At 45.6% G+C, this 26796-nt stretch overlaps 1 protein-coding gene across 2 annotated transcripts in view; it reads left to right on the forward strand.

Annotated features, from left to right (window-relative positions):
- The window catches only part of LOC124594227 (glutamate receptor ionotropic, kainate 2-like), a 281777-nt gene that overhangs the window by 218626 nt on the left and 36355 nt on the right, over positions 1-26796 (forward strand). For both annotated transcript variants that reach the window (XM_047132590.1, XM_047132591.1), the window contains 2 exons: positions 14374-14605; positions 22596-22858. In XM_047132590.1, coding sequence (XP_046988546.1) covers positions 14374-14605; positions 22596-22858 — 495 coding nt within the window. The remainder of the gene's footprint in view (positions 1-14373; positions 14606-22595; positions 22859-26796) is intronic.

A 26796-nucleotide genomic window follows, 5' to 3' on the forward strand; every position in this document is an offset into this window, starting at 1 on the left:
ATAGCAGAATGGCAAGCTTTTCCATATCTTACTTTCGGTAATTGCATCAGAAGATATGAATTTTTATTGCAAATATCATTTCAAAACTGTGACTGAAACAAACCGTTTTCTTTTATTACATTCGTCATAAGATAGATATGGTAAGTGTACAACTCAAATGTATTTCCTGATGCCGGCCGGGGTGGCCGAGCGGTTCTAGGCGCTACAGTCTGGAACCGCGCGACCGCTACGGTCGCAGGTTCGAATCTTGCCACGGGCATGAATGTGTGTGATGTCCTTAGGTTAGTTAGGTTTAAGTAGTTCTAAGTTCTAGGGGACCGATGATCTTAGAAGTTAAGTCCCATAGTGCTCAGAGCCATTTGAACCATTTCCTGATACATTTCAATCATAGTGACAGAATGTATGCTTCAAAGATTCGCAAGCCATTTTCTTCTACAGCAATTGCCGCATAAGTAACTTTTCCATTACTGTGTCGAAATTTAATGACACTTGCGTAAGCTATTAAATTCTCACATTCTACCACACGTGGCGTCTCCAAAACAAGCAGATCTGATAAAACTTAGCAGAATATCTACTGCATCACTTTCAATTAGTTGATATTCTTCATAACACCGTTAATGGTACTCAAAGTCTGGTGGACTTGCACTGTCTACGTTTCCATCGAAGTCGCATTGCGCCACTTTCACTCGGTGTATCACTTCTTTTTCATAGAAAAGGTGTGGCATCACAGGCCGTATCATGCCCTTTTGTAAGTATAGCATACCGGATTGATAGAGTGGCGTAGTCGTTAAGATAGTCAGTTTCTAAGCTTCAGGTAGAGAGGATTCGAGTCCTGTCATATCTGTGAATTTTAATCCGTGGCAAGAGTTACTACTTTAGTAGGACAATGAGAATTATGAGGTATTCATAACTCTAAAAAAAATTCATTAGTATATAGCTGATGATGTAGTGTACTCAAACGCTCCATTTCGTCTACACCGCCGTTCTTGCACCTGTATTCCTCTTTGAGTATTGTGATTACTGCTTGGCCTCTGCCAGTATTGACGTCCTGACTTCATGTGAACAAAGAGAAAACAAATTAATTTGATTCTTTTTCTCGATGTAAAAAACACTAAATACTTTCTCTTTGGTGCCTTCATCGGCACTTCATTGGCATGTGACAAAAAAATTACATGTTTGTTTGTCTTTTCGATCCATGGTCGTAAAATAATTTAAAGTCAAGAGTCTGTTTAACGACTGAAAAGAGTGAAATAGCTTTGCTTCTCGTTTTCTCCTTAAAGAGAGAGAGAGAGATAAGACAAAAAATTTCCCCTCCTTCGAGGGATTCAGTAAGGTGTCCTGTTTCCGTCTTCCTCTACCACTGCAATTAGCCGCCGGGGAATAGAGGCAACAAGTTTCCGGATGAATCTGTTACTCCATGACAACTCTCCCCATGCATTATGAACTGCTTCAGATAGTGCTGTCTTGGTTGTCGGTGTTGGTCTTCTACACCTAACAGTTTTCTCAATCACTGCTCATATGTGCTAATATGGGACTGCGGTCATCACTTTTAGGAGGCCAGTTCAACAGCTCAGCATCTCCGTTCAATTGAAACCAGTGCCGGCCGTGGTGGCCGTGCGGTTATAGGCGCTCCAGTCCGGAGCCGCGCTGCTGCTACGGTCGCAGGTTCGAATCCTGCCTCGGGCATGGGTGTGTGTGATGTCCTTAGGTTAGTTAGGTTTACGTAGTTCTAAGTTCTAGGGGACTAATGACCACAGCAGTTGAGTCCCATAGTGCTCAGAGCCATTTTTTTGAAACCAGTGTTTTACACAGTTCGCTGTGTGGGCAGAAGAATAGTCATGTTGGAACATTGTATTCTGCCTCCTGAAAATCTTAGACGAACAGAAGAAAGCATTACGTTCTCCAGTACTTCCCAGTAGTATTGACTACGAAACGGACTGTCTAGTTGCCACAGAACGTCGCAAACACTTGTTGATATCCATCCCCAAACTGCGAAAGCATTCCGGCCACACCTTTGCCTCTGATGGACATATTTGCTGTCGAATCTCGCTCCACTTGGTCGATATACGTGGACTGAAATATCTGATACAGTAGACAACACCTTCTCCACCGTAAATATAACTTGCTCCCTGTACGAAAGATTTTTTTCCTTCAGTACGACCGAGCGGGGTGGCGCAGTGGTTAGCACACTGGACTCGCATTCGGGAGGACGACGGTTCCGTCCCGTCTCCGACCATCCTGATTTAGGTTTTCCGTGATTTCCCTAAATCGCTTCAGGCAAATGCCGGGATGGTTCATTTGAAAGGGCACGGCCAACTTTCTTCCCCATCCTTCCCTCGCCCGAGCTTGCGCTCCGTCTCTAATGACCTCGTTGTCGACGGGACGTTAAACACTAATCTCCTCCTCCTCCTCCTTCAGTACGCCAGTGTGAAGTTTAATCTGGCAGTCTCATGTTGCTTCTTGAACATTTCCTTAACCATTAATTTTCATCCATACCTTCTTTCTCGTTGAGACAGTGACGAATGGTCGACCTGCTCACACTTATCTGGAGGATGTTCCTATTTTCTGTTCAAGTCGTGAAAGGGTCTTCATCACAGAAGTGGGCTATATTATTGTCTTGGCCCCCCGTGTCTGTCCGTGGACGCCCAGGGCAACGATGACGGTTGACGTGGCCCTCTTCTACCATCTTCTTCACCTAGAGATGTGTCGCAGATCTTTTGTTCAAATGGCTCTGAGCACTATGGGACTTAACATCTGAGGTCATCAATCCCCTAGAACGTAGAACTACTTAAACCTAACTAACCTAACGACATCACACACATCCATGTCCGAGGCTGAGTTCGAACTTGCGACCGTAGCAGTCGCGCGGTTCCAGACTGAAGCGCCTAGAACCGCTCGTCCACTGAGGCCGGCAGATCTTTTGTATCCAAGGGCACGGGAGATGGGCTGATACAGTATCCATCTTCACAAAGGGCAAGAATGTGACGTTTATCAAATTCTTTGAGCTGTGACATTTCTCAAGTAAGAACCTGCTGAGAAGCCAGGAGGAAACGAACTGCGAAGCAAAGTTTAGAGTACTTCCTTCGCCTCACTAGTCAAATTCTTTCCCGATTACATGTTTGAAAAAATACTTAATAAATTAGTTCCTTGTGAATATTGCTTAGAGTATCGCGAAATGTATTTTGTCTCTAAACATCATACCTAGTAATAATAATGACATCGTTTTCAGAGACTAAAGATAAAATTTAGATTCACTTTCTGATGCAGCTCACGTTGCTCCAGCTCTCTTTTTTTTTTTCAACTGTTTTACCTTACACACTCCACAGAAGTCTGTAACAGCGCTTCATACAAGTGGGAGGATTGTGAAGTTGGTAAAGCATTGAGTTTGTAACCTCTTTTTATCGGCTTTTACAAATTTCAGTTCGTTGTAAACAAATAATTGTTAGTTCAGAAGGACAACGTCAATTGTAACGTTCAAGTTATTCACCGTACTGTAAAAATTTGTATATATGGCTCCAATGCTGACTGGAGTAAGGCGAGGACAATCGGTCTCCCCTGATTTCTCCATTCTAAATACACATCAGTTTGAGGATGAATGCAACCTTCTGTTGATAATTGTTTTTTATTTTTAACAGTACCATACTCTCACACGTTAAACTCTGTTTCAACTAATTATTTCCACATCTACAGGAACACAACGTGTGATACGTTGTAGTCAAACTATAATCCAGTGCTATGAGATAAAGAGGCCGACTTGGCCCAGACTGTGTAGACTACCTAGGTAATAAGCTTTATTTATTCTGTGAAATTGTGAACGTTGCTGCTTAAGATGTTTTAAGATTAAACTAAATTCCTTCACCTACGCCTAGGTTAAAAGAAATCTGAACAGCACTAAATAGCTGTTAGTGAAGCAATTACTGGCTGCATTTTGCCCCGTTTCGAGAAGGAAAAAAGCTTGCTTGGAAAAAAACTTATTTCCCAGAAGGAATGGAGGAACAAAATTAAACCTCTCATGTTGGGAGGTCATGTGAATTATTTCAATGATTACAAAATCAAATGAAATGAACAACGAAGTTGGCAGTGCGCTTGCACTGTTGATATCGGTATGACGTTACAGTACCTGGGGCCTGAAATAATGCAGCGCCATCGCCAGGTTAAAAGAAATCTGAACAGCACTAAATCGCTGTTAGTGAAGCAATTACTGGCTGCATTTTGCCGCATTTCGAGAAGGAAAAAAGCTTGCTTGGCAAAAAACTTATTTCCCAGAAGGAATGGAGGAACAAAATTAAACCACTCATGTTGGGAGGTAATGTGAATTATTTCAATGATTACAAAATCAAATCAAATGAACAACGAAGTTGGCAGTACGCTTACACTGTTGGTATCGGTATGACGTTACAGTACCTGGGGCCTGAAATTATGCAGCGCCAGTTTAGCTTAGGAATACACTTATAATTCTGCAATTCGTATGCATTGCTAACACACTAAATAACTGTTGCAGTATAGTTATAGAGCCCAGTAAGTCAATGGCGTATTTTCCAGTGAGAAAGAGCAATGGTAAACAGTCTTCGCCACGTCAGTTTACTGAAACTGGAGTTTCACAGAGTTAGAATTTGTGGTTGGCGACTAAATGTAAAGCCAAGCCGCCAGCCCTGCTAGCCGTGCGGTCTAACGCAGTGCTTTCGGGAAGGAAGGCGTGCCAGCCCAGGGCAGCAGATTAGTGTCGAGGTCCAGTCTGTAGATGGCTTTTAAGTCGGTTTTCCATATGCCTCGGCGAATGCGGGCTGGTTCCCCTTATTCTGCCTCAGTTACACTATGTCGGCGATTGCTGCGCAAATACTTTCTCCACGTACGCTTACACCATAGTTAATTATTAGTCAACCACGCACACATTGGAGTTACACTCGTCGTCTAGTGTGAGACGGTCCCGGGGGAGGGGGGGGGGGGGGGGCTCCACTGGGGGCCGAACCGCACAATAACCCTGGATTCGGTGTGGGGCAGCGGTGGGGTGGGGTGGACTGCTGTAGGATGTTGTGGGGCTGTGAACCACTGCGGGCTATGGCGTGGAAGAAACCTCATCGTCGTTTCTAGGTCCCCAGTTCCATACAATACAATACAAGTGTAAGGCCTCTGAGTCAGATGTCAGTCTGCAATGTCGAAATATTCTTTTCCATTGTTGATGTGGTGTCACCGCCAGACACCACACCTGCTAGGTGGTAGCTTTAAATCGGCCGCGGTCCATTAGTACATGTCGGACCCGCGTGTCGCCACTGTCAGTGATCGCAGACCGAGCGCCACCACACGGCAGGTCTCGAGAGACTTACTAGCACTCGCCCCAATTGTACGGACGACTTAGCTAGCGATGCAACACTGACGAAGCCTCGCTTATTTGCAGAGAAGATAGTTAGAATAGCCTTCAGCTAAGTCAGTGGCTACGACCTAGCAAGGCGCCATAGCAATTGATAGTTAGTTATCGTATGAAGCATGTCTCATCAATAACGATGTATACAAATGATGAATTAAAGTTAAGTATTCCGGAAGCTACATACTTTTCTTTATAGCATTCATTACGCATCCTGTTTCAGACCTCACGCCATCCTGCGTGAGCTTATAGCGTGCATTTCGGCCTTCTCTAGCAATATAACAGTTGAAGTGGAAACTACAGTTAGAGAAATTCCGCGAAAATGTGAACGTGGACCACAATGTAAAATGAGTTTATTGCAACGAAAACTGTTGAATTTCTGCAATATTCTTCTCCTTGTGCTACTTGAAAAACATACAACAAAAAAAGTTTCGCATCACCCCAGCTCCCACAACACCAGAAGAAAGACATTGATTGTGGATATTGTATCACAGACACAGTCCCTTTGATTGTTCAGAGGTGTCACTCAACCCACGCAAAGACGTAAACCACCATGCATGAGCAGTGCCTATTAGACGGAGTGGGTCCGAAAGCCGAGCAGTTCCAGTCATTCCACCAGAAAGGAGGTACACGGCTCGTGTCGTCTGTAGTTCAACCATGCCTAGACGGTCAATACCGCCGTTAGATCGCGTAGGCATTGTTACTTTGTGCCAGGAAGGACTCTCAACGAGGGAAGTGTCCAGGCGTCTCGGAGTGAACCAAAGCGATGTTGTTCGGACATGGAGGAGATACAGAGAGACAGAAACTGTCGATGACATGCCTCGCTCAGGCCGCCCAAAGGCTACTACTACAGTGGATAACCGCTACCTAAGGATTACGGCTCGGAGGAACCCTGACAGCAACGCCACCATGTTGAATAATGCTTTTCGTGCAGCCACAGGATGTCGTGTTACGACTCAAACTGTGCGCAATAGGCTGCATGATGCGCAACTTCACTCCCGACGTCCATGGCGAGGTCTAGCTTGGCAACAACGACACCATGCAGCGCGGTACAGACGGGCCCAACAGCATGCCGAATGGACCGCTCAGAATTGGCATCATATTCTCTTCACCGATGAGCGTCGCACATGCCTTCAACCAGACAATCATCGGAGACGTGTTTGGGGGCAACCCGGTCAGGCTGAATGCCTTAGGCACACTGTCCAGCGAGTGCAGCAAGGTGCAGGTTCCCTGATGTTTTGGGTGGCATGTGAGGCCGCTGGTGGTCATGGAAGGCGCCGTAACGGCTGTACGATAGATGAATGTCTTCCTCCGACCGATAGTGCAACCATATTGGCAGCATATTGGCGAGGCATTCGTCTTCATGGACGACAAATCGCGCCCCCATCGTGCACATCTTGTGAATGACTTCCTTCAGGATAACGACATCGCTCGACTAGAGTGGCCAGCATGTTCTCCAGACATGAACCCTATCGAATATGCCTGCAATAGATTGAAAAGGGCTGTTTATGGACGACGTGACCCACCAACCACTCTGAGGGATCTAAACCATATCGCCATTGAGGAGTGGGACAATCTGGACCAACAGTGTCTTAATTAATTTGTGGATAGTAAGCCACGACGAATACATGCATGCATCAATGCAAGAGATATTAGAAGTACCGGTATGTACAGCAATCTGGACCACCACCTCTGAAAGACTCGCTTTATGGTGGTACAACATGCTATTTGTGGTTTTCAGTGAGCAATAAAAAGGGCGGAAATGATGTTTATGTTGATCTGTTCCAGTTTTCTGTACAGGTTCCGGAACTCTCGGAACTGAGGTGATGCAAAACTTTCTTTTGATGTGTGTATTAGATTCTGACTATCATAGTGGAAATCAACGACTAACAGGAATAACAGGTAAGAAAGATTATATATTATATTCTCGGTGTATCCAAGAAAATGAAATTGACAGAAAATTTTTGGCAGCTCGCTACACTAATTAGGACCACTTATACATTCCCGATTAGAAGCCGCCAAGTTTTATTCTCGGAATAGCGCGGAAAACGCGTTGTACGAGCACGTAATAACGCCTAACCGGAGAATAAACGCAGGATAACTCAACCGGTGATTCTGGCAGGTTTTAGTGAAGTTAACTCGATATTACGTTTTGACAATGGCAGGCATATTTACAAATTAGTGACGATATGATCGTTTGTTAGAACGAAGAAGGAGAAGAAACGGAGTCGTCACACAAATTATGTGGAAGATTATGACGATTCCAAATTTATATAAAAATTACGTACAACTGCTTTTCGATCTCTTGACAAACTGGAGCATATGAATGAAATGTGAAACTATTTCCTAACATAAAACTTTTTGATTGTAGTAGGCCTAACAGACATTTGATATCGGTACGTCGTGAATCATATTCCGTCTTGTTATTTATGTAAATGAGGTAGATAAAAATGAGCCTTTGTGCCAAAACAGTCTCACTTATTTGTCGTGCGTTACAATTGCTGCAATATTAAAGAAACACCTATTTCGTTTTATCTAGCAGACAGTGACAAAATAAACGAAATCAAATCGCGGAACCACACCAGTATTAGATAATATCCATATTAACACCTTATTCAGTATCAGACAGCGACATTTTGATTTTTCATGTAGAAAAACGTTTGACAACGTTGATCACGAAATAACTTTATTTTGTGATCAAAGCCTGGAGTAAAAAAACATTTGACAGTATTGGATCACTGTTCATATTCGCTACTATGTCGCAACTGGTGAAACGTTTGACAGTCTTTGATGAGGTAATAGATTCTTTCGCAAAAAGGAAAGCATGCCGTGTAACGCTGTAGCAAGATTAGAGAGTTATAAAATGCTGGGACCTTAAGATTGAAGAAACGTGTACTGTCGTGTTTGTTTCTTTTCTTTACTGGTTTTATGTTTGCTGTATTTTATGTTACACAATAGAGAAAATTTTCTGAAGAGTTCTTATTATCCGGATTACAAATAATCCCACCCCGTATTTTTGTGAAATTTTTTTAAGGGTGATAGAATGTCTAACCTGCCGAGTGGGAGCAGGAGAGGCATCACACGACATTTTAATTTCCGCTGTCCTGAATAGAGGTTTGATGGCTTCCATTAAAAAATATAGACGGTTGAATTTCAAAGAGCGAAATACAGTGACGAGCGATAGAAGAATGCTGTGTGAAGAGATGTGGAACTGCACTTTGTCACACTTAAGACCAAATAACATGTCTTACATTTTCTAGAACATATATTTTTATATGTCAAACTCTTCAGAAAGACGTGTGCTACAAAGTGAACATATTTTTAAAAAATCAATTTTTTTTAAAAATCTTTGACGTCTTATCTCAAACGTTGGGGGGGGGAGGGGCGTGGTGGAGCGGGGAGCGCCATTATCTAGTTTTTTTGCTCTGGTTCGGAAATATCGTAGATCTGGAGCTGGTTATGTGTGCACCCAGGAAGCATTAAAGTAAACCAAAGGGAAATTTCGAAAGGGAAGTAAAAAATTTAAGGGAGAAGAGAAGCAACGGATCTGGAAGATCAGTTAAACGAAATGGATAGTGTGCTGAATAGAAGTTATACGATGTACCTCAACAAAAGTGAGGCAAGGGTAGTGGAAAGTAGTCGAAATACCTCTGGTGATGCCGACGAAGTGGGATTAGGAGATGAAATATTGGAAGTAGTATTGCAACTTGCAGAGAAAAATAGCAGATAATGGTAGAAGCAAAGAAGATACAACATGCAGACTTGCAAAAACAAGAACAGCGTTTCCGATAAAGGTAGATATTTAACATCTAATGCAAACATAAATGTTAGTAAGTTTTTCCTGAAAGTATTTATCTGAAAGTACATAAGCTTTTGAAATGTGGTGCTGTAGAAGAATGCTTAAGATTCGATGGATAGATCAAATAACTAACGAGTAGGTACTGGATCGCCTTAGGGGAAACTGTACCACAACTTGACTAAGATGGGACACGTCAATAAGACACATCCTAATGCATCAATGGATAATTAATTCAGTAATAGAGGACAGTGTGGAGGTTAAAACTGCAGAGGGGGACTGAGGTTTGCCTACAATAAGCAAGTTGAAGTTGATGTAGATTGCAACAGTTATTCAGGAACGAAGAGGCTTGCAGAGGATCCTATCCAGAGCGACGACTACAGAAAACAAATAGCAGGAAAAGTTGATGTCAGACCGAGATTCACAGGAAGGATCTTCAGCAAATGTCATTCATGCACGATAGAAGTGGCCTGCAGGGTGCTTACTCGACCGATTCTTGAGTACTGTTCGCTAATCTGGGACCGTTACGAGGTAGGAGACTGATAAAAAGATAAAGAAGGTCCAACGAAGTATCGTATCGTATCGTCGTATCGTATCGTCATGGGATTGTTTAATCGGCGCCAGAGCTCTACAGACTTGCTCAAAAAACTCCAGTTGTAGACACTGGAAGAGAGGCGTTGTGCACCGCGGACAGGTTCACTATCAAAATTTCAAGAGAGTACTTTCGGGGAAGATTCGGACATCATATTACTTTTACATACGCCTCGTGAAATGACCACAACGAGAAAATTCACGAAATTAGAGGAAATATAGAGGCTAACCGACTATCATTCTTCTCACGTGCCATTCGCGAATGGAATAAGGAAGGGGGGATCAGTTAGTGGTACCAGAAGTACCCTCCGCCACTCGCCGTCAGTTGGCCTGCTCATTATTGATGTAGGTATAGGATAGAGAATATTGCTCATTTGTCGGTTCTCTCTTGTGTCTGCAGAGTAAGCCGTTCTCATGCAGAAGAACAGAGTTTCTATCACTTTTAATCAGAGAGAAAGAATCAGTTAACCCGGCGCCTTCCTTTTTCCTGCCCTGCCTGGCCCTGGTAGAAAGATAGCAGCAGTGCGGCTTCTCTTCCCCAAGAAGAACTGTTCAGTTCTGATAAGTCGCGCGCTTATCACTGTACGTTGGATGTATAATAATTAATAGCGAGAGGAGACACGGCTTTCAGTGTATTATAGCAAAGGTAAATAAGTTGCAGTAAATACTGGCTCGTAAACGAGCCATTTACAAGACAATTGCAAATGTGTGATTACGAGCCGCCACGGGCTTCAGTATATACATTCCTGGAAATGGAAAAAAGAACACATTGACACCGGTGTGTCAGACCCACCATACTTGCTCCGGACACTGCGAGAGGGCTGTACAAGCAACGATCACACGCACGGCACAGCGGACACACCAGGAACCGCGATGTTGGCCGTCGAATGGCGCTAGCTGCGCAGCATTTGTGCACCGCCGCCGTCAGTGTCAGCCAGTTTGCCGTGGCATACAGAGCTCCATCGCAGTCTTTAACACTGGTAGCATGCCGCGACAGCGTGGACGTGAACCGTATGTGCAGTTGACTGACTTTGAGCGAGGGCGTATAGTGGGCATGCGGGAGGCCGGGTGGACGTACCGCCGAATTGCTCAACACGTGGGGCGTGAGGTCTCCACAGTACATCGATGTTGTCGCCAGTGGTCGGCGGAAGGTGCACGTGCCCGTCGACCTGGGACCGGACCGCAGCGACGCACGGATGCACGCCAAGACTGTAGGATCCTACGCAGTGCCGTAGGGGACCGCACCGCCACTTCCCAGCAAATTAGGGACACTGTTGCTCCTGGGGTATCGGCGAGGACCATTCGCAACCGTCTCCATGAAGCTGGGCTACGGTCCCGCACACCGTTAGGCCGTCTTCCGCTCACGCCCCAACATCGTGCAGCCAGCCTCCAGTGGTGTCGCGACAGGCGTGAATGGAGGGACGAATGGAGACGTGTCGTCTTCAGCGATGAGAGTCGCTTCTGCCTTGGTGCCAATGATGGTCGTATGCGTGTTTGGCGCCGTGCAGGTGAGCGCCACAATCAGGACTGCATACGACCGAGGCACACAGGGCCAACACCCGCCATCATGGTGTGGGGAGCGATCGCCTACACTGGCCGTACACCACTGGTGATCGTCGAGGGGACACTGAATAGTGCACGGTACATCCAAACCGTCATCGAACCCATCGTTCTACCATTCCTAGACCGGCAAGGGAACTTGCTGTTCCAACAGGACAATGCACGTCCGCACGTATCCCGTGCCACCCAACGTGCTCTAGAAGGTGTAAGTCAACTACACTGGCCAGCAAGATCTCCGGATCTGTCCCCCATTGAGCATGTTTGGGACTGGATGAAGCGTCGTCTCACGCGGTCTGCACGTCCAGCACGAACGCTGGTCCAACTGAGGCGCCAGGTGGAAATGGCATGGCAAGCTGTTCCACAGGACTACATCCAGCATCTCTACGATCGTCTCCATGGGAGAATAGCAGCCTGCATTGCTGCGAAAGGTGGATATACACTGTACTAGTGCCGACATTGTGCATGCTCTGTTGCCTGTGTCTATGTGCCTGTGGTTCTGTCAGTGTGATCATGTGATGTATCTGACCCCAGGAATGTGTCAATAAAGTTTCCCCTTCCTGGGACAATGAATTCACGGTGTTCTTATTTCAATTTCCAGGAGTGTAATTTGGTGCAACAGTATTTCTAATGTAAACATTACGATTATGTGCCCATCTAACAGCGCTCAAATCTGGTTTAAACCCAATTGCTGTTCGTGAGTCACATAACAACACTGAATGTCCGGTGTAGCAGCACCACTGTTTAAGATAGGGAAAGTTAGTTCTGTGCGATATTCTGAGCACAATTTACAGCTAGGTGCGGGCCGGATTGCAGTAAGTTACGCTGACCAGCGGTTGCGAAGTGGAATGGAGGCCACAGGGCCGTCAAATCGCTGAAAAGAGTAATGGCAGCGGTTCGCATGTCGCAAGTCACAGGAAGAAGGAGCCCACTGGCGCAACCGGGGTGTGGGGTGTACGTGACTCGGAACGATGCGTTAGCAAAACAGAGGTGCACAGCCGAGTATAAATGAGTGTTGTTTCCTAACGAGATTCATTCAAGTGTGGCATCTCTCTTGGATGGCGAGGCGTGTCACATCGGCAGGCTGCATGCAGAGCAGATGGGGTGACAGCGTCCCAGTCCACGACGAGTCGTTGGTTCGACCCTCTGAGGCCGACTCAGGGTCCGCAGCCAGCCAGGGCGGGCCACTCTTCGGGTCGCTACCGTGGGTAGTCTTCCCGTCTCCCGACACACGCCGGAGATTTACAAGTCAAGGGCGACAGGTTCGGATGCCGGAACGGGCTCGATCGTTGCCGCCGCGTTCCCAGCTACGTCAGCCGAGGAAGAAGCAGCAGCGGGGCCGGCCTGCGGCTCCCGGCGGAGCAGCGCGGAGTCAACGAGGATGGTGGCCACCGTCCTGATGCAATGAGAACTCTACAGCTGGCGAACAAGGCCGGCACAACACAGCGTTGCGTTGCACAGAACGCTGGGGGTACTTCCTCAGCAATGCAGGGCCTGTGACGTGGACCGAGGTGAACGAAGCACTGTAGTGGAAGCAAATAAATCATTTGAAAAGCTCAGACGAGTTTTAATACGGCACCTCCTGGCACCCACCCACTGCGCTAGTTACCTTCTCATTGGGCCACACGTTATCCTAGAAAACTTGATGGACAAGAATACTTTCCATTTCTGCAGCGAAGACTTTCACAATTGTTGGATGACTTTCCCCTTGCGCGACGCCGGCCTTAGTGGCAGAGCGGTTCTAGGCGCTTCAGCCCGGAACCGCACTGCTTCTACAGTCGCAGGTTCTAATCCTGCCTCAGACACGGATGTGTGTGATGTCCTTAGGTTTAAATAGTTCTAAGTCTAGGGGACTGATGACCTCAGATGTTAAGTCCCATAGTGCTTTGAGCCATTTTTGAACCTTGCGTGATGTTGGGAAATACGATACACGTATGATGGTGCTGATGTAACATGACAGCTAACTCGCCAATACAGGCCAAGACAGATACGTCACTTCCAATACACTTGTACTAACTAGGACAATATTCCGTACTGAAGTCAGTGGGTGCTCGTAATCACAAATTCGCAATTATCTCACAAACAGCTGGTTTAGCGAACCCGTGTTTATGGGAATGTTTTTGATTCCATTATCATGTACGAAGGGCTTCTTCTGAAAGCAGGTTGGTTTTATCTAGGATTCCAACACACCATAATATTTCACGTTCTTTTGGCTACTAAATCCAATTTTTCAACACTACAACCTTACGCCACCGTAGGGAGGGCCTTTTCGCCCTCATTGTACCACTCTGCTGGTCGACGTCGGAGCCAATCTCTTGCTGCATCAGTAACCTTTCCATTAACCACGTACTGCTTCCATGGAGTGTATCCCTCATTGGACCAAACTCGTTGCTTCTTATGGTCTTGTGCTAGGCAGCGAGGAACCCAGCACGCACACGCCTTTGAGTATCCCAACTGGTGGAAGAGTTTGTCGCCACTACCAACAGAGACTTCCAGTTGTTCAGCGAGGCGTTTGATTGTGATCCGTCGATCACTTTCGAATGAGAGTGCCCGCACGTTAAATATTGCAGGAATCACAACTGTGTGCGGCCGACCGGCATACAGGAGACTGGACAGGTTTGTGGAATCTCGTTGCAATGATGTCAGACGCCTCGCGCAGAGACTCATCGTGCTTTTGTTCACTATCGGGTCTCCGTACACATCCTGCAAACGCCTCTGAATGTCTGCGATGCTCTGGTTTGCCGCTAAAAGAAACTTTATGGCAGCGCACTGCTCGATACGCACAGATGCCAGTTTGAAGGCTACGTATAGCGCTGTCACCTATCGGATCTTCATGAAACTTTAGGAGCTGAAACGGGAATATTCCACGATGTGCCACAACAAATTCCGCATTTTTCTATCGTAACTGGCCGAGAACAAAAAATTGTTGCATTACTTATTGAACGCGCCTCATACTTTTCATCTGTGTCTGTTTTTGGTATTTATTCTGTAACAGTATATGGCAAGAATCTTGTGTGTAAGGCAGTATTTACCATTCGAGCATTGTGAAGAAACCCCTTTTTCGCAGAATTCCAACGATTCCCTGTACCAGCGGATGTGGCTAGTGATGAAGCAAGCGCGACCCGACGTGTTCACCGCGGACAACCAGGAGGGCGTGGAGCGAGTGAAGAAAGAAAAGGGCAACTACGCCTTCTTCATGGAGTCCACCAGCATCGAGTACCAGACAGCGCTCAACTGCGACCTGCGCAAAGTTGGCGGACTGCTCGACTCCAAAGGCTACGGCATAGCGCTGCCCAGAGGTGAGCGGCAACGGGTGTTACGTCACATGCATTGCTCGCAATTAAAAATGCTGTACCATAAAGGTGGCATGCAACAAATGTCAAACTGTCATTACTAAATGCCTGGGTGAATGATTACCATTTCAGCGCAATCGCACAATGTCAGTAGGAGTAACGTCTTCTACATTTATCTGTCTTCTTATTCTTCTTCGTCTGTCGCTACATACATAAGCTGAAGTGCCTTGATCGCTGCTGCCTACACGTTCGGTCCAGTCTACGAAAGTAATGTGGGGCTTTTGACGCTGTTTTACTAATAGGTACACTGATTTACGAGGAAAGTTTGTGCATATAATTTACCAATATTTCATGCTAACTGACTGAACCACGATGAATTAAAAGTCCCCTGACGCTGTGAAAACGATGTCTCCGCCATCTAGTGGCAATCGGTGTTTGTATGATTTATTATAGACAATAAAGTGTATTCTCTCCTTTCCGTATCTCTTTTCCTCATCTGCCTGCCTTTTTTTATTCAAAAAAAGTATTCAGATTTTGTTTTAGTGGCCGTGCCGCTCTTGGTTGCACGCTAGGTGGGTGACCTTGAACGGGACTTTGGATGAGGCTGCCGGGCACGAGCAAGTATCACAGTTCCTTTATGAACTGTTCATTCTACGTTCAATCTTCACCTGAAATTTTATGCTGACGACTCCTTCAGCGTCTGTAACGTTTCAGAGCAAAGTAGTACAGTACTGGTAAACTGATCCAAGACTGCACGTTCATTATTTGGGATGAGGTTCCGATGTCTCATAAAATATCTGTAGGAGCGTTACACAGAACAATGCGAGATTTGCGGAACAACAATAGCTCTATGACTGGCTCCACCATTTTATCCTCTGGAGACTTCCGTCCAGTCTTACCAGTATTTGCAATAGGGGCGATAGCAGACAAAGTCGAAGCATCCGCCACCACCATCTAGCAGTGAATTTCATCTCCTTGAAACTATCCATGCAGATTATACATTACATTTTTCCTCTGCGTTTATCTGTTTTTGCGCCGCTGCCCCACCGTCCATTTGCAGGACGATGCGAGTGGCTGCCATCGCGTCAGTTGTCTTCACTTTCATTATTACGACGTCTCTCGCAACGTGCCCTGTTGCTGCATGATCGAGAGCGTTCGTTTCATCTTGGCTGCTACCTGCGGCAGTTCTCCGCTCGCTCCGAGACACCATTGTCGCTCTCGTCCGACCTATTGTCGTTTTCTGTTGGCTCTGAGGACTATGCGACTTAACTTCTGAGGTCATCAGTCGCCTAGAACTTAGAACTAATTAAACCTAACTAACCTAAGGACACCACACACATCCATGCCCGAGGCAGGATTCGAACCTGCAACCGTAGCGGTCGCTCGGCTCCAGACTGTAGCGCCTAGAACCGCACGGCCACTCCGGCCGGCCTTCTTCAATACATATTAGAAGTTGAAATCCACAGACGCGGTTTCTGTCCGTATTTTCAGATTCATCTCATGAACTGCTTCCCTGTTTTCGTACCGTTATCACTAAAGCCGTACTCTCACAGGACAGCCAGCCGGGTTGGCCGAGCGGTTCTGGCCGCTACAGTCTGGAACCGCGCAACCGCTACGGTCGCAGGTTCGAATCATGCCTCGGGAATGGAAGTGTGTGATGTCCTTAAGTTAGTTAGGTTTAAGTAGTTCTGATAACCTCAGAAGTTAAGTGCCATAGTGTTCAGAGCCATTTGAACCATCTCACAGGACGTGAAAACGTACGTGGACGAGGAGCTAGTGACGTCACGGGATGGAATTCGACATTCCACTACATTGTGAAGCCTGGGATGAAGAATCTGGCTGTTAGACTTCCGTCGCGACAAGAGGAATGTGGCCAATTAGACGCGACATCGATTTTATGTCACTAGCATAGCTTAGAAGACGCCATATTGTTTACAATTAACTCCGTATTTGGTTTTTTATTATAGAGTAGGTGGTATGAATACAGGCTGTTTCAAGCCATCAGAACATTTAGGATGTCTCGAAAACGCATCGTTTTAGGTGCGATTTGTTATAATAAAATGAAACTACATACCGGTAGTTAAAAGCTTCCCATATTCATGATTTTACTATTATAACAAGGGTGCTATGAAAGTATGGCGTTTCAATTCTGTGTCACGTTGATGATATATCAAAAGCCCATCTTTTTGGTACAGTTTATCATAGCTAAATACCGAATAATAAGATTTGCAGATACAGCCGTTATAGAATGTATACCATATAACTCAGGCGCTTTAGCGTGTCAAAACCGTAGCGTAGTCGACAGCCTTGTGAAAGGTCGGGGGTTCGCATCTAGCTACTTGCAAATTTTTTTCATCTTTCGTTTTCGAGAAGATGATATTTATTTTAAATAAAGCATTTGCTGCAATTCTTGTTGCATAGGCCAATGACCAGTATGTTCCCAGCATGGCGAGAAATCTGTTAGTAAGGACCAGTCGATGTCAGAAAGTAACTGTTCGTCATCACTTTAGGAACGTTAATCCATACAATCACGTTGGTATCCCACCACTATTTGGGGCGCCTCCAGACACGTCGTCGGCCTAGAATCTCATTGACTGGATTAAGACTGACTTCAATGATGAGTCCTTCTTCTAATGACTCCTGATGACCAGTGAAGAAGTGTCTGGAGACGCCCTGGACACCAGTGGGATACCACCAACCTTCCATTCGGCCCGACAACCAGGAGTTATAGTCTGGGCTGCTATTTCGTTTCGTAGCAGAATCTCTCTGGTTGTCATCAGCGGCACCTTTACAGCATGGCGGTACGTCAACGATACTCCTCTCTCCTTTTTGTTGCCCTTCATGACAAGATAATGCCCGCCCGTACACGGCAACAGTTTCTACTGCTTCTCTTTGTGCTTGGCAAACACTACCTTGGCCACCTCGCTTCCCAACTGAGAACGTTTGGATTATTATAGGCAATACCCTCCAACCATCTCAGGCTTTTAACGATCTAACGCGCCAATTGGACAGAATTTGTCGCGATATCTCTCAGGAGGGCATCCAACAGCTATCAATCAATACCAAGCAGCATAACTGCTTTCATAAGGGCCAGAGATGGACCAACGCATTATTTACTTGCTCGGATGGTGAAGCTCTCTCTCTTGAATAAATCATCCAATTTTTCCGGAATCGCATCATTTGTTTGCCTACAGATTTCCGTCCCATTCAGATACGAGGGTCACTCCAAAAGAAATGCACACTATTTTTTTTAATCCATCTTTTATTCTACATGTTTTACAGTGTGTAGATACATCCTTTAGGAATATATATTTTCATTTCTCCACACAATTTCCATCCCTCTCAACTGCCTTACGCCATCTTGGAACCAGCGCCTGTATATCCGCACAGTAAAATTCTGGACCAACCCGTTGGAGCCACAGTTTGGCAGCGCGCACAAGGGAGTCATCATCTTCAAACCTTGTTCCACGAAGAGAGTCTTTCAGTTTCCCAAAGAGATGATAGTCACATGGAGCCAGGTCGGGACTGTAAGGCGGGTGTTTCAGTGTTGTCCATCCGAGTTTTGTGATCGCTTCCATGGTTTTTTGACTGGCATGTAGCCGTGAATTGTCGTGCAACAGCAAAACATCCTGCTTTTGCCGATGTGGCCGAACACGACTCAGTCGAGCTTGAAGTTTCTTCAGTGTCGTGACATATGCATCAGAATTTATGGTGGTTCCACTTGGCTGATGTCCACAAGCAAGAGTCCTTCGGAATCGAAAAACACCGTAGCCATTACTTTTCCAGCAGAAGGTGTGGTTTTGAATTTTTTTTTATTGGGTGAATTTTTATGATGCCACTCCATTGATTGCCTCTTCGTCTCTGGTGAAAAATGATGGAGCCATGTTTCATCACCTGTGAAGTTATTCCAAGAAATTCATCTTCACCATTCTCATACTGTTTCAAAAATTCGCTGCATACCGTTTTTCTTGTTTCTTTGTGAGCCACTGTCACCATCCTAGGAACCCACCCGGCACAAACCTTTTTTAACGCCAACACTTTCAGTATTCTGCAAACACTTCCTTCCCCTATCTCAATGTTGCGTGACAATTCGTTCACTGTGATGCGTCTGTCAGCAGTCACCAATTCGTTAACTCTCTGCACATTGTCTGGGGTGTGTGCAGTACGAGGCCTGCTGCTGAGAGGACAATCCTCAATATTGCCGTGCCCGCTTTCATCATGTAACCTGCTTGCCCACCGACTAACTGTACTGCGATCGACAGCAGCATCTCCATACACCTTTTTCAATCTCTTGCGGATGTTTGCCACTGTCTCGTTTCCACAGCACAGGAATTCTATTACAGCACGTTGCTTCTGACGAACGGCAAGTGTAGCAGCCATCTTGAAGACATGCTGTGACGGCGCCACTCACGGGAACAGGTTGAACTAAGTTTGAAAACAAGTGCGAAGGATGCATCTACACACTGTAAAACTTTAACACATGCAGAATGAAAACTATATTTTTACAAAAATAGTGTGCATTTCTTTCGGAGTGACCTTCGAAATTTCTTCGTGGTGCATCCTTTTTTTTTTATTGGGCTGTACATTCGTCTTCAGCGTTGGCGGAGAATCTATAGTCATTCTTCGATGTCATGTGCAATTTGTAGCTACCCACCAGTTTCATAATTGTGGAATGACTTTTTAGGAAAATAATGAGGTACTGATACACTGATAGACGGTTGCCACCTTGTGATATCATGATTTTAATTACGACTTATTATTGGAAATATTCTCAAGTGCCGCGCAGGGTGAGAGGCACCATGTCACGGATTGCACGGTCCCTCCCGCCGGAGGTTCGAGTCCTCCCTTGGGCAGGGGTGTGTGTATTGTTCTTAGCATACGTTAGTTTAAGTAGAGTGTAAGTCTAGGGACCGATGGCCTCAGCAGTTTGGTCCCATAGGAATTCACAAACATTTGAACCTATTAATTCTCGTATAATACAAATATTCTTAGATCGCTTTTTTTAAGACTGGCTGCATTCTGTGTCCCCTGCAGCTTCACCCATCAACAGGATACGGTCTCTTGGTCTTATCGTGGCCAGAGGTGGGAGTTGTCTTGACCGCTGGCTGTCTCAGAAGCTAGACAGAGAGCGACTACTCTCTCTCTCTCTCTCTCTCTCTCTCTCTCTCTCTTTCTTTCTTCTTGGTCTTCTTCTTCGGTTCCTCTCTTCCTCTTTCTTTCTCTTCTTCTCTTCCTCTCTCCCTCCCTCTCTTTCTTCCCCCCCCCCCCCCCCCACTCTCTCTCTCTCTCTCTCTCTCTCTCTCTCTCTCTCTCTCTCTCTCTTTGTTTCACTCATTTATCAAATACCCAGGATGTTTCCGCCAGTTTCTAGCAGTTAACGCGTATTGAGTGCTGTCCGTTGCAAATACCTGCATGGGCTGTGAAGTTCTCGGTGGTACTTTATCAGCCTTCAACCTGTGGAGAGGCGGCTGGTTGTATCTGACAGCATCGGATCGTCTCAGCAACAACAGCCCCGAGCCACCGCACAGCGGCGTGCTATGGCGAGATTCAAAAAATGGTTCAAATGGCTCTGAGCACTATGGGACTTAACATCTATGGTCATCAGTCACCTAGAACTATTTAAACCTAACTAACCTAAGGACATCACACAACACCCAGTCATCACAAGGCAGAGAAAATCCCCGACCCCGCCGGGAATCGAACCCGGGAACCCGGGCGTGGGAAGCGAGAACGCTACCGCACGACCACGAGCTGTGGACTTATGGCGAGATTCACACAGACTATGGAGATATTAAATACGGGACTCCATCTAGGAATTGGAAAAACTTATCTCTTAAAACCGATACCAATATTTTAGCTCTGAATATTTGTCAGTGTTTATTTGGTATCGCTTACAAAAGGCGTCTTTTTTTTACTAACAACTGGGTAAAAGTCCAAAATATCAACTAATCATAGCAGTAGTGCTAAAATTTTTGGTTTATTAATATTCATTTTTGAAGAAATGAGTAATTTTTATTCGTGAAATTTCCATTGCTTTAAAATTGTGTTATTTTACGTAGAAAATGAGAAAAGCAATCATACAGAAACGAGCAAGAAACACATGGCGTAAGATATGGTACAGCATTGCTGAGGCAATAATGAACCTGTTAGCAAGTGGATGATACGTTGTAAGGTATGCGTGTATATGCATTGTGTCAGACTTATTCCACCTCCTCTATATGGTAATTTCATGCTGTCCACCATTAGTTGTATTACAGTATGGCACCATCTAACTAATCGAGAAGTATTTTACGAAGTGCAGTATCAATGAGGTACAATGCTCACAAATAAGTCCCTTACAGATGTAAGTTGCTGAAGGGGCAGTGGGGGTGGCGTAAGGGACCCATATCAGGTTACATCCGAGAGCTTGAGCGTACCACACACAATAGTTCGACAGGCATGAGCGGAGTATCAGATTTTTTTCTTTATTGTTATTTTCATACCTTTACAGTAAAGGTAGGCCGGCAGCGGCCTATCTACACCGCTCTTCGGCCATAGACAATACATACAGTAAACAGAAAGACCGAGAAATAAACAAACATGGCGGATAAAAACTGGAGGCAGACATAGTAAAATAAATTAAGTCATACACGGGCGCACTGTTTGGATAAAAAACGTTCATCACTGTACACATTGGAGAAGACAGAGTTTACACACATGAAGGGAGGAGCACGAACGGAGAGACACTGAAGCACCGACGCGATGACAAACACGAGCACTGGCAACGATCTCCAGCACACGAAGATGGACCATTCACACCAAAAAGCCGGGGGCTTGCCAGAGGGACGAGATTAGGGAGGAGGAGAGGGGGAGGTGGTAGATTCCAGTGGGAGAGAAGAAGGGAGGGGAAAGGGAGAGAGTAGGGGGGAGTGTGGAAGCCCAGGGAGGGGGATGGGGGAGGAAGAGAGAGAGAAGGGAGAGAAGGGAAAGAGGGTGTCCTGGAGGAAAAACACAGAAGGAGGAAGGGGAGGATCAAAGTTGGTAGAAGGGGTAGATGGAGGGGATGAGGGCATCATCAGGAAGAGGTGTTGGAAAGGAATTGTCATAGAGGATCTGCATGGGGGAGGGGAGGCGGATGCGATAGGCGAGGCGGAGCATGTGGCGTTCCAGGATTTGAAGGGATTTGTAGAAGGTAGGATCCCGGCGGAGGTTCGAGTCCTCCCTCGGGCATGGGTGTGTGTGTGTTTGCCCTTAGGATAATTTAGGTTAAGTAGTGTGTAAGCTTAGGGACTGATGACCTTAGCAGTTAAGTCCCATAAGATCTCACACACATTTGAGCATTTTTAGAACGTAGGAGGGGCGGCGATCCAGGAGGGATGGGCATAACAGAGTATAGGGCGTATGAGAGATTTATAGGTGTGGAGGACGGTGCAGGGGTCCAGACCCCATGTGCAGCCAGAAGAGTATCAGGTCATAGCATTATCTTATCTTGAGTGAAGTGGCCCCTGATATTCATCTGGAGTAGAACAGGTATAGTTCCATTACTCAGAAAGTCGTAAACTCCTCACGAAGTCGTTATCAACACAAAACTGACTAGTCTGTAGTCCAGTTCCATGGCAGGTACCCAGTTTCCAGTAGCATGTAATGATGATGATGTGTACAGCCTCCACCTGGCGATGATATGACTGTGGAGCTTCCGGTCGCTGCTTAGATGGGCACTCAGGCCTCTAAGTGGCAGCACAAAGTGATTCATCAGAAGAGCCTCCTGTCCATTGTTGTCTGCTCTTCATCCACTGTGACATGATAACATTGATATCTTCTGCAATCAACATTGCTACCTGGGCAATATACAAGCGTTCACTTTAGGCACATATCGAAGCCAAATAGGAAACTGCTTGCGCCAAGCCACATGAGTCGCTAGTTCTCTCTCATTTACTCTCATCGTACCTACGAGACATAAATTTACGTCGCTCGGCCTGTAGGCATCGCGCGCTGACCTGCCCTTCCTGGTGTGCAGACTCGCCGTTCCGGACAGCGGTGAGCGGTGCTGTGCTGCAGCTGCAGGAGCGCGGCAACCTGAGCGCGCTCAAGACGCGCTGGTGGAAAGCGCCCGAGGGCAAGGAGTGCCCCTCTGACGTGAACACGGTCGACAGCGCGGAGCTGGGCATCCTCAACGTGGGCGGCGTCTTCCTCGTGCTCGCCTTCGGAACGCTGGGGGCCTTCTTCGTCGCCATCCTGGAGCTGCTGTGGAACTGCCGTAAGATCGCCGTCGAGGAGAAGGTCAGTGAGAACACTGTGGAGACTGCTGTTAGCTTCTCACCTTGAGCTGATGGCTTGCTGAGGAACGTATAGGGTGTAACGGAGGGGTGTAGCAAAGGGATGGGGCACATCTGCCACGCATGGAAAAAGAAAGTATATTATAGTAATGCATCTGGAAACGCTTTTTGAGGGGTTGTCAAGAATTCTAAATTACCATCTCGAGACAACAATTTTTTTAAAAAAAATCACATACATTTCTATGGTCCTGGCACACACACCCATGCCACAGTACCGCAGCACGCCGCTAGAGGCAACAAAAGAAACAGGGTGGTCCATTGATAAATACTACAGTTCTTTCAGTCGTCTCCGAAAGAACAGACACCATTTTTGATCGTGCAACCCATTTGATGATGATACAAAAGAAAGAAAGACATTAGTTGCCATTGGGCATTTAAATATATCAATGGGGAAGTTGAAAATTTGTGCTAGACAGGGGACCTATTCTATATCGTTCATACCGATCGGTGCAGTATGTTAGCCTCAGAAGTGACGTCATTTTCGGCTCTTTATCCGAAGTTCCTATTCAGTAAGCTTCTGAGACGTGTTACCGATCGGTCCACCTGCCGATTTTTGGACAGTTGCACCGAGAGGTTTTGGATTTCGGTGTGGGCCTCTCGTCGGTTTCGGTGTGATTTATTTACACCTAAAATTTGTTATTTTAAACATATTGAGTGGCTTTAGCTTCGGGTTTAGTGACAGTGTTACTGAAGAATCACCAGGACATGTCCAGGTGAAAAGTGAGTTCATAATAGACTATTTTCCTTTGTTAGAAATATGGTTTGTATTGTGTCACTGTGAATGATTATAACATAAAAAACAATTTCGGTCAATATCCTCACAAATTACTTGTTACTTTTACGTAAGTAAGAGTTTAAAAAATCATTAAATTTCAAAAGATCGACTCTATTTATGTATATCACTTGAGTGTTAGCTGAAATTACTAGTGACTTCGCGTACGTTTTTCGCAAATGGTTTACGTATTAATTATTGAAATGCGTTTAAAACCTTTAAGTAACAATGCAAAGGAATTTTGTGAAGCCTATTAGAGGAAACCTTCCAAAATTTCAAGCATTTACCTCTCACGCCCGCATCATTCGGCAACCAACTCAGTCTCCATCTTTCTAGAGTGTTACATGAAATAGAGCGTTGAGCGCTTGCGAGTTGTAACAGTAGCGTTGCTAAGACAACAAACTGCCGTATCGAAAATCGTCGGTTTCGCATACCGTTTCGATACGGCAGCAAGCTGGAGCAGGGAATTACCATCCCATGAGCGGCCTGTCGGGAACACCACATCACAAACGGGCGCTCTTAGTCTGGTGCCATAACTGGGAGGCATGGACAACTGATGACTGACATCGCATTGTGTTCAGCAATGAATCGAGTTTCCTCATGTGTAACCTCTCGTGGTGACGTTTTTCGACAGGAAAATGCTCGTCTGTGCATGTAACGTGTCTGCTTGGACTGCCTGCGTGGTGTTGAGGTACTCCTGTGCCCAGCAAGAGCCGTATATCGGTCTCTGATAGAACATGTGTGACCCAAGCTCGTCGACAACCCTGTTTCAGTGCCAGTGTCCAGGATATAAAAGATCAGTTGCAACAGTTGTGGGCCAGCTTGCCTCAGGAGATGGTACCATTACTATATGACACGCTTTCAAACCGAAGTACTGCATGCATGCACGCCATAGTATATACAGAATACATATGATTAGAATAGCCAGAAGGTTTTAGCAAACGTCACCAATTATCTTACCATAAATACTCGCCGGCCGAAGTGGCCGTGCGGTTAAAGGCGCTGCAGTCTGGAACCGCAAAACCGCTACGGTCGCAGGTTCGAATCCTGCCTCGGGCATGGATGTTTGTGATGTCCTTAGGTTAGTTAGGTTTAACTAGTTCTAAGTTCTAGGGGACTAATGACCTCAGCAGTTGAGTCCCATAGTGCTCAGAGCCAGCCATAAATACTCAAGAAGCTTTGCTTTAGCAGTGAAGCTTACAACGCGCACTCCTTCAAATGAAAAAATATGAAAATCTTTCTGTTATAATGATAAAACCTTGTCACATCTCTAGGTCTGCGTCTTAACATTACTGCTTGCATTAGGTATTAATGCTGCCACTTGAGCACCAGTTGCAACAACCCATATGACAACATCTACATCCATACTCCGCAAGCCACCTGACGGTGTGTGGCGGAGGATACCTTGAGTACATATATCGGTTCTCCCTTCTATTCCTATCTCGTATTGTTCGTGGAAAGAAGGATTGTCGGTATGCTTCTGTGTGGGCTCTAATCTCTCTGATTTTGTCCTCATGGTCTCTTCGCGAGATATACGTAGGAGTGAGCAATATACTGCTTGACTCTTCGGTGAGGGTATGTTCTCGAAACTTCAACAAAAGTCCGTACCGAGCTACTGAGCGTCTCTCCTGCAGAGTCTTCCACTGGAGTTTATCTATCATCTCCGTAACGCTTTTGCGATTACTAAATGATCCTGTAATGAAGCGCGCTGCTCTCCGTTGGATCTTCTCTATCTCTTCTATCAACCCTATCTGGTACGGATCCCACACTGCTGAGCAGTATTCAAGCAGTGGGCAAACAAGCGTACTGTAACCTACTTCCTTTGTTTTCGAATTGCATTTCCTTAGGATTCTTCCAATGAATCTCAGTCTGGCATCTGCTTTACCAACGATCAACTTTATATGATCATTCCATTTTAAATCACTCCTAATACGTACTCCCAGATAATTCATGGAATTAACTGCTTCCAGTTGCTGACCTGCTATTTTGTAGCTAAATGATAAGGCATCTATCTTTCTATGTATTCGCAGCACATTACATTTGTCTAAATTGAGATTCAATTGCCATTCCCTGCACCATGCGTCAATTTGCTGCAGATCCTCCTGCATTTCAGTACAATTTTCCATTGTTACAACCTCTCGATATACCACAGCATCATCCGCAAAAAGCCTCAGTGAACTTCCGATGTCATCCACAAGGTCATTTAAGTATATTGTGAATAGCAACGGTCCTACGACACTCCCCTGCGGCACACCTGAAATCACACTTACTTCGGAAGACTTCTCTCCATTGAGAATGACATGCTGCGTTCTGTTATCTAGGGACTCTTCAATCCAATCACACAATTGGTCTGGTAGTCCATATGCTCTTACTTTGTTCATTAAACGACTGTGGGGAACTGTATCGAACGCCTTGCGGAAGTCAAGAAACACGGCATCTACCTGGGAACCCGTGTCCATGGCTCTCTGAGTCTCGTGGACGAATAGCGCGAGCTGGGTTTCACACGAACGTCTTTTTCGAAACCCATGCTGATTCCCACAGAGTAGATTTCTAGTCTCCAGAAAAGTTATTATACTCGAACACAATACGTGTTCCAAAATTCTACAACTGATCGACGTTAGAGATATAGGTCTATAGTTCTGCACATCTGTTCGACTTCCCTTCTTGAAAACGAGGATGACCTGTGCCCTTTTCCAATCCTTCGGAACGCTACGCTCTTCTAGAGACTTACGGTACACCGCTGCAAGAAGGGGGGCTAGTTCCTTCGTGTACGCTGTGTAAAATCGAACTGGTATTCCATCAGGTCCAGCGGCCTTTCCTCTTTTGAGCGATTTTAATTGTTTCTCTATCCCTCTGTCGTCTATGTCGATATCTACCATATCGTCATCTGTGCGACAATCTGGAGAAGGAACTACAGTGCAGTCTTCCTCTGTGAAACAGCTTTGGAAAAAGACATTTAGTATTTCGGCCTTTAGTCTGTTATCCTCTGTTTCAGTACCATTTTGGTCACAGAGTGTCTGGACATTTTGTTTTGATGCACCTACCGCTTTGACATAAGACCAAAATTTCTTAGGACTTTCTTTCAAGTCAGTACATAGAACTTTACTTTC

This window comes from Schistocerca americana, chromosome 2 (genome assembly GCF_021461395.2).
Source record: "Schistocerca americana isolate TAMUIC-IGC-003095 chromosome 2, iqSchAmer2.1, whole genome shotgun sequence".
Lineage (NCBI taxonomy): Eukaryota > Metazoa > Arthropoda > Insecta > Orthoptera > Acrididae > Schistocerca > Schistocerca americana.